This window comes from Lycium ferocissimum, chromosome 5 (genome assembly GCF_029784015.1).
Source record: "Lycium ferocissimum isolate CSIRO_LF1 chromosome 5, AGI_CSIRO_Lferr_CH_V1, whole genome shotgun sequence".
In the NCBI taxonomy this organism is placed as follows: domain Eukaryota; kingdom Viridiplantae; phylum Streptophyta; class Magnoliopsida; order Solanales; family Solanaceae; genus Lycium; species Lycium ferocissimum.
The window spans coordinates 4,103,710-4,112,750 of NC_081346.1; the positions used below are offsets into that span (position 1 = coordinate 4,103,710).

The following is a 9,041-nucleotide window of genomic DNA, read 5'->3' on the forward strand; positions in this document are numbered from 1 at the left end:
GTATTTCATTATTCACAATGTAAGTGTGACTAGTTTTATAACAAACTAATTAAATCTTTATTTGTTTCTTCCACAGAGTTGTACATTTGCAAATACAATCCCCACTAGCAGTGAGTTGGAGAGTCTCCAATTGCCTGATGTTGTTGTCTGTCGAGATACAGTAGACACAAATGTCTTAGTTGATGCCCATTCATCGTTTCAAACACAGAATATAGAATCAAAAAACAGTCTCAAACAAATCATTGAAAATTTGAAACATACCTTTGTAGAATCTGAAATACAAATCTGATCGTCAGTAAAATTATATATATACACTCATTCGTATGTTATCAAGTGTATGTCAACTTGCTTTGAAGAATTCAAATGTAGAAAACAGAGCTCACAAAGATTCTTCTGTATTTGGAAGTTTTCAGATCTTTAGTGATTTTTGAATTCAAAAAGTTTTGATTGTGATAAAAGTGGAGAGAGATATGTAAGATATTATGGAATAACAGCCGTTACGCGTGATTTATGGGAAGATTTAAATTGAATCCCTGAATTTAAAAAAAAAAAAAATTGTTCCATAAATAGGGCCTGATTTTACTCACCAGTGTCTTGCGTTTCTTGTATTTCCTTTGTATTTCAAAAAAATGAAATACACGCGTTTTAGGATAAAAACTAGCTACGCTTGATAAATAACAATTTTATAGCTATTTCTTGTTACACGCTAATAAATGATAGCTATTTATGTAAGTTTTACTTCTTTTTACCATTTCCATGATGGTGGCTGGTTGAAAACTTGAAATCACCAATCTTGGCCCAATTGGGCCTCATAATTTCATTCTTTTAGGCCTAGGCCTCCCATTTCACTGCATAATTGTAAAATCCGAAGCCACACCAGTATTATATTTCGAGAGTTTCGGAGAGGCAATGTACATGAACACTTCCACGTTATTTGAGAGTATGATAATAGAGTTATTCTTCTTTCTTATTTCCACACAAAGAAAATTCTTCGAAAGTTGCAAAGAAAAGTAATATTGGCAGAATATTGATAAGTTTTACAATCGTAATCAACTAGCAATTAAGTATGACTGAAATTGCGCGAGGTTAGTAACCACGTGATTATCCTTCATGTCATTTATCGTCTTGTAACTTCCCTCTATCTAATTTTTTCTTTTAAGAATTTACTTGGCGTTTCTTAGAAATATACTTTGCAATTGCGCATGAGCATAAACCGTTCAAGAAATTCCGGGATTAGGTTGGATTAATCTTAGTGTGATGTGATAAATAACGTGATTTTATTTTGACTGACTCTCATAACGGAGCTTGGATTAGTAGAATAAGTAAACCTGTTTAGATTAATTAGAAAACGCAGATGTCTTTTAAATTGGAGCAATGGACTCAACCACTGTTGAAACTTGGAAAACTGAACTTCTACCACAAAAACTAATAACTTGAGGTATTGCAATCAGTAGTCATCGTTACTTTGTCCATAAATACATTCCTTTCTTTTTCTGTTCTGAATATTTTTCACCAGCTGGTGGATCCATAAGCTATAAGTATACTACGCTCTCAATTCATCGAGTAATGACGAGCAAAGGAACAATATTATTGAAATTTTCTCACTTTGGTACTCTCTAGTCTCTTCAAACACGTTGAGGAAAAAAATCGAATTCCATAAATTTAATATCCCGATGCAAACCCTTACCTCCTATTTGGATGGTTGTTTGCCATGGTTCATTAATGTATGATTTTGTATGAAATCATGCTTGTTTTCATTATTCTTAAAATTATGTGGTATGGTGTTGTAAATACGTGGTTCATCCCATGGTTATATAACCATGAAAAGTTTCAATTTTTGTAACCACGAATTTAGTAGTTTTTCCGTGGTTACATATTTCATTTCCCCATTATACCCCACCCTCTACCATCCACCCTACCACTCACCCCCACTCCCACCCTCCACCATCCACCCCACCCCACGCTACCACTCACCCCAACCCTACTACCCACCCTCACGCTACCACTCACCCCCACCCCTACCACCCACCCCCACCCTTATCCCATAACCACCCATGTCACCCCACCACCCCTCCACCAACCACTACCCCTCACCACCACCCAACCCTACCCTACCACCCACTACCCCTATCCTCATCCCACAACCACCCACTACCCCTCACCACCACTACCCCCACCCTCATCCCACCCACCCCTCCACCACCCCCACTCACTAATATATATATAAACTAATTTCTAATTAAGAGTTAAGGGTATTTTAGTAAACTTACAAGTTATTATACAGTACCATACAGTCAAACCAAACAATACAAATGTTATTAAACCACAACAAACGATACAGTCTATCCAAACATTGTGTTCATTAATACAGTACAATACAATACAACACCATACTGTACCATACCATACTGTACATTAATGAACCATGGAAACAACCATCCAAACAAAGGGTTTAGGAGCCCTTTAGACATGGTTTGAAACCATGGTTTGAAATCATATCGTAAGTTGTATTTTCTCTTATAGACATAAAAACGCACAAGTTGTGAAAACTATCAAAACATTCTTAATTCTCATACAATCTTACCAAATGAGCAAGTCATAGTTCATAACAAAATTAATACGCTACTAGAAGGACTTTCTAAAAGATAATACATCAATTGATCAAACTTTAGTTCAATAAAAATGAAAATTTAACATGAATAGTAATGTAATAACAATTTAATATAATCCTCCCACATGATAGACATAAATAAAGGTTAGTGGAAGTTAATGAGGTTGGTAAATGGCTGGTGGGAGTAATTGTTAAAAATATTTACCAACTTATGGGTCTTTTTTTATAAAATGTAAACTTATGGTCAATTTTATAATTAAAATTTTTGAAACCATGGTTTGAAACCGTGGGGTGTAATGTATGTCCAAACGCTGATTTCATTTTATGGTTTGATACCATAGTTTCAAACCGCATGTCCAAACGCCTACTTACATTTGCATATTTTACATACCGCTATTGGTTTAATTAATATCGTATCTTAAAAGATGAAATTCAGCATTCAATGCTCTATAACTATGTTTTCCACGCCCATAAAATTACTACTCCCTCCGGTCCAAAACAATTGAGGGTTTAACCTCTAAAAGTTGATCCAAAATAATTTACGTTCAACAAAACAAAGAAAGTATTTAGTTCTCTTTTCTAAGTTTGCCCTTACACATTCACATATCCCTATAATAATTATGTCAAATTAAAGAGATACGAAAATCATAATTAAGGGTATATAAGTCAAAACTCCTCTTGATTTTTTGAAATTAATTAATTCTTTAATTCATGTGCCCAAGTTTAAAATCTCAATTAGTTTGGATCGGAGAGAGTAATGGTAGAGGGCATGCACAGTGAGTGGATGAGTTAAAAACTTAAAACTAAAGTTCAATAAAATGATCTATATGCCTCGTCTTATCTCTCGAAACAAGTGTTAATTAATAAACGGAAAGGGCTCAAATATGCCATCCAACTATCGAAAATGGTTCATTTATGCCACTCGTCAATAGTTTGGCTCATTTGTGCCATCGAACTATAGGAAATGACTCATTTATGCCATCGAACTATAGGAAATGTCTCATTTATGCCACTCATCAATAGTTTGACTTATTTATGCCATCGTGCTTACCAAAATGACTCATTCATGCCATTTTTCATTAACGTGCGGTTTATAATACCAGATATGACACGTGGCTCCAATTAGAGGTCTACGCTATTTAATTAAACCGGCCAATTTTAAATACCAAATTAATAAAAAAACCCGATTCATACACCTTACCCACCCACAACCATAATCTAGTTAGAGGCCACGTGTCATATATGGTATTGTAAAACCAGTTTTAATGAAATATAGCATCGATGAGTCATTTTGATAATAGACGATGGTATAAATGAGTCAAACTATTGATGAGTGCATAAATGAGCCATTTTCTATAGTTCGATGGCATAAATGAGCCATTTCCTATAGTTTGGTGGCATAAATGAGCCAAACTATTGATGAGTGCCATAAATAAGTCATTTCTGATAGTTGGATGGCATATTTGAACCTTTTTCGATTAATAAAAGCACGTGATTCGTAATTTTTGTTTCTACTCTAAAAAACAACTCAAGATTTTCGATGGAAAACGAAAGAAGAAAATGTTGAGAGAATTGCACATGCATTCCCTAAGCTTTTGCTAATTATTTATACAACATACCTTCCATCTAATTTTAGATATCAAGCAAATTAAATTTCGTTCTCGTCGATTTTTTATACCGAAGCTGAAAATTAATCTAATATGTGAGCAGGACCAAAGTTAGGTATGATTCAGTTGAATCCCTTTAAAAATCATACATGCAGAATAAAAATAGTTTATAAAAAAATTACTATGAGCCCATTTGGATTGGCTTATAAATGTACGTTTTTAGCTTTTTGAGTGTTTTAATTTGACTTAAAGTCATTTTGTGCATAAAATAAAAAAAATAATTGGACACTTGCTAAAAACTTATAAGCGAAAAAAAAAAAAACTTTAAAGTTTTTAAAAATAGCTTATAAGTTGAAAAAAAAAAATAAGTTAGCCTACCCCCAACTTATTTTTTTTTTTACTATCAATGTTGTTTTATATCACTTATAAGAAAATCAAAAAGCATATTTTAAGCCCATCCAAATAGGCTCAATAACTTGCTTTAGATGATAGTTAGAGTCTTACAGATTTCATTTTTTATTTTTTGAATTCACTAGTATCAACTTCTGGTTGTTGTATATATCACTTAAAAACAAAACGGAATTAAGAAAATAGAGACCAAAAGATTGAAAATATTAGAAAGTACAAAGTGTGGAAAATATTTTTTGCTTATTCACTTTGTAAATAAATCTTCAGCGTTGGTTTTTGTTAGTACTTAATTTCTTTATATTTCATTATATATTTATGAAGAGACACTATAATCAAAGAAAAATCATGTGGTAGAAAAGATTATGTGCAAGCATCAAATAATATAGCCGATCCAACTTATGCATAGTTTTTATTATACATATTTAATGACAATCAAAGTAGATAACAAAGATCAAACAAGTCCATTAGTTTCTACTAAGTACGGACTATTTAAAATTACAGGAGAAATATATGTTACCAATTCTCCAAAACTGATCAGAAAAACAGTGCCCTCCGAAAAGCTTAATTAAGCTGTACGGCATATCATCACTACTGATGAAAATGCACAAATTAAGCTTGCATATCTATATAACCAAAGCTTAAAACAGCGTTAGTCTCCGCCGTCTGGCAGAGTGTTGAGGTCCAAACCACGTTTTCGCACGACAGCAGCAACACCGGCAGGCGATGCGGTTAGCGTGCTGCCGTGAGCGTTAACGTTAGCTGGTAGAATTTGAGCACTTCTCTGTAGATATTTCACCGCTACGTGCATCCTCCTCAATATCGCGAAGAACTCGTCAACTTCAGCTTCTGAAGGTGACGGCAACACCACTGTCTCCTCCTCCTCTTCCTTCACAGCAATATCTACCTCATGCTTGGTAACGTCATCCTTTTCAGTTCTCTTCCTCTTCTTCTCACCCTCCATATGTAGCATCTAGGACTTGGCTGATTAATGCTAGATAATGCTGTCGCTTCTCTTTATTCTCACATCTATGTCTATTTTGTTATCGACTCTATATATGCTTTTCGTTGTATTCTTTCTTCCTGGCTGGTTGCTGTTGTTTCAGAATATAAATACGTCCGTTCATCCATTCACAAATTTGGTGACGTCTGGGTGATGATGTCATCATGGGAATGGTCATTGTAATCACACTGTATGTCCACAATGCGCAAATGTGTAATGCTTTCCCACGCGCTTTCTCAAACTCACCTTTAGTCGACTATAAGTTATAACTATGACCCGCAACTAATGGTACGGTTTCTGAATATTAAATAAGTAAAAGTTCTCCTAAATTACTTTAGTTAGGTGCATGTTTTTTGTTGTTTGTCAATTTATCTCAAAATTTATTTAAAAGAGAAAATATTAACGAGTTTGTATGCTAAGCCTCTCAACGTCTTTATGAGGCTCTGTTGTTCATTTTATAATAGTAATTGATATCAAAACATATCGATCAACGCTTGAAACTGCAACTCACAGTGGCTTGAACCGAAGATGGGTGTCAGCCGTGTCCATATGGTAGGGCACCAAGAATGCGGCTTAAATCTAATTGGTGGGTTAGCCGTGATCAAGTCGGCCAAAGAAAAAAAAGAAAGTGATACCAATGGTGACCATCGATTCTTCCACTTAATAGACTAGTCTTTTGAATTAAACTTTTTTGTTTAATCTATAAAATTCTTTTCTTTTTTCATGTGTTGCACTTTAATTTTGTTATTACTATTTACTCCCTCTGTTTCAATTTAAATGTCTTTTTTTTTTCCTATCCCAAAAATAGTGTCTCCTTTTATACTTAGTAGGCGTTTGGACATGCATTTCATCTCATGGTTTCAAAAAATTTAAATAAAAAATTTGACTCATAAGTTTATATTTTGTAAAAAAAGACTCATAAGTTGGTAGATATCTTTAACAATTACCCCCACCGACCATTTACCAACTTCGTTAACTTCCACCAATCTTTATTTATGTCTACCAATTTCATTACTATTCATGTTAAATTTTCGTTTTTATTGAACTAAAGTTTGATTAATTAGTGTTGTACTTTTTAGAAAGGTCTTCTAGTAGCGTATTAATATTGTTAGAACTATGACTTGCTCATTTGGTAAGGTTATATAAAAATTAAGAATGTTTTAATAGTTTTCACAACTTGTGGGTTTTTATGTTTATAAGAGAAAATATAACTTAAGATATCCAATTGCATATCCAAATATGATTTCAAATCATGGTTTGAAACCATGTCCAAACAGCTCCTTAATAAGTTTTTTAGTTTCAATATTTTATATGGCACTGTTAAGATCACGAGATTTAAAAGACTATGCACATCTTAAATTTAAGAAGACAAGATTCATAAATCTCTATTTATTTTTTAAATTTCATGTCAATGTATAAGACACTTAAATTGAGACTGAGAAAGTATAATACATAGGTGTGTGAGCGTGCTTTTAATACTTTATGCTTGTGTGCGTGTTTTTTCCTACAAATTACACCACATTTGTGTGGTGGCTTTTATACTACTCGAGTGATTGGAGGACGACCATAGAGTGGGACGGCAATTGAACATTACGCTCCTTTTGGCGTAGCAGTTCCATTCTGTGAAATGGACACACTTTTTCTTTTATAAAAAAAATCCCAATGCACGATGTTTCCTTGAAAGACTTAAGAGGGAGACTCCATGGAGTCAACATATTTAAATAGGGACACCGTACAATCATGTTACAGCCTGTTTGGATTGCCCTATTTTAAGTGTTTTAAAGCTAAAATAATTTTTAAACACTTTTGTAGTGTTTTGAGTAAAATAAAAAAGTATTTTTAAGTATTTATTTTCAAGTCAAAATAATAAAAATAAATCAAAAGTCATGCCTCAACCAAATTGGCTCTTACTCCAATAGAATTTCGAGAACCCAAAACTTGCCTTTAATCAGCAGTTCCGCTATGAATTTGAATATTTTAAATCAAATCTTCTAACATAAGAATTGAATATTTGAGTTATCAATGTTGGGTGCGTGAACAAAATTTTATTTTAATAGTTTTTTTAAAAAAAGGGAAAAGAGTAAAAAATATTTCCCTACTTTCGTTTATTACCTAGTTTTGTCCTCTGTTACAAGCTGAGGCTATTTATATTTTGCCATTATGAAAGTTAAGAAAAATATCCCTCAATTTAATCAATTCCCCCAAATCAACCTCAATCAATTTCACTTAAAATTACTCAATTTTCTTTTAACCCGACCCTGTCCACTTGAGATTGATTTGGGGGAATCCATTAGATTGAGCAATTATTTTGTTAAATTTCATAACGGCGGGGGTATAAATCCAATTTGTAACGGAGGATAAAACTAGCTGATAAATAAAAATAGAGAGGTATTTTGACCCTTTCCTTTAAATAAAAAAGAAAAAAGAAAAAAAAGAAGGTACATATAAAGTGTAGTTGAGATAATTGATCATGTGAAATCTTTTCATGAAATTGTATGGACTCAATTCGCAACGAATAATATCACATCATATTTAGAGTTTTTTTGATTGTTTTAGCATAACAACAGGCAAGGATATTGTGAACTAAGAAAGGCTCCTCATTTCTTAATGAAAAAATTCTTAGATATGAATTTTGAGAATAGATTCTCTTTTAATAAGGAGTGCTCCAAGCTTCTATATATAATCAACTTTCTACCGCACGATTTCGAATCAATTGAGTCAGTAAATTCCAAACAAAAGGAACGAGGGGTTACTTTTAGAGGTGCATAAGATCTATTCGTGATATCAAGGTTGCGATAATTAAAACAAAAGGACGTTTGAGTCACCATGGAATAAAAGCCTGTTTGGATTAGCTGAAAAAAAGTGATTTTTAAGCATAATCTTCAAAGATTTTTGGGTCTTAAAGTTATTTTATAAATAAGTTAAATGATTCGTGTTTGGATAAAAGTGTTGAAGTTAAAAATAAGTTGTTGAAAGGGAAAGACGATAGTTTAGGGTTTTTAGTAGCGAGGGTAATATTGGAATTAGAAGGATGTATAAGAGATAAAAAAGAGAAAGAAATCAAAATTGACGAAAATACTTTTAAGCAAAAAAGAAAAAAAGTTGGAGTTTCCCAACTTCTTTTTTACTTATTTTAAGCACTTTTTAACTTATTAAATAAAAGAGTGGTAAAAATATAAATTAAATATAAATCACTTATAAGCCAATCCAAACGGCTCTAAGTGATGAATTACTTTGATTCCAGCGAAAGGGTGGTAAAAATATAAATTAAATAAAAGAGATATAAAAAGAATGTTACATAAAGATTTCGCAGAAAAATGAAAAGGTTGGTCGGGTTCACATCCAGTTTGATTTTGATCCGCTTTTATCACCATCAATCACAATTCACAATTAATTCTAATAATATTTCACCTCT

The 9,041-nt window shown here is 32.8% G+C and overlaps 1 protein-coding gene across 1 annotated transcript; it reads right to left on the reverse strand.

Moving 5' to 3' along the window:
- Positions 1 to 5,019: 5,019 nt before the first annotated feature.
- On the reverse strand, positions 5,020 to 5,694 carry LOC132058101 (uncharacterized). The gene has a single exon (XM_059450665.1). The coding sequence runs from the start codon at positions 5,594 to 5,596 to the stop codon at positions 5,276 to 5,278; it is 321 nt and encodes a 106-aa protein (XP_059306648.1). The 5' UTR covers positions 5,597 to 5,694; the 3' UTR covers positions 5,020 to 5,275.
- Positions 5,695 to 9,041: the final 3,347 nt, after the last annotated feature.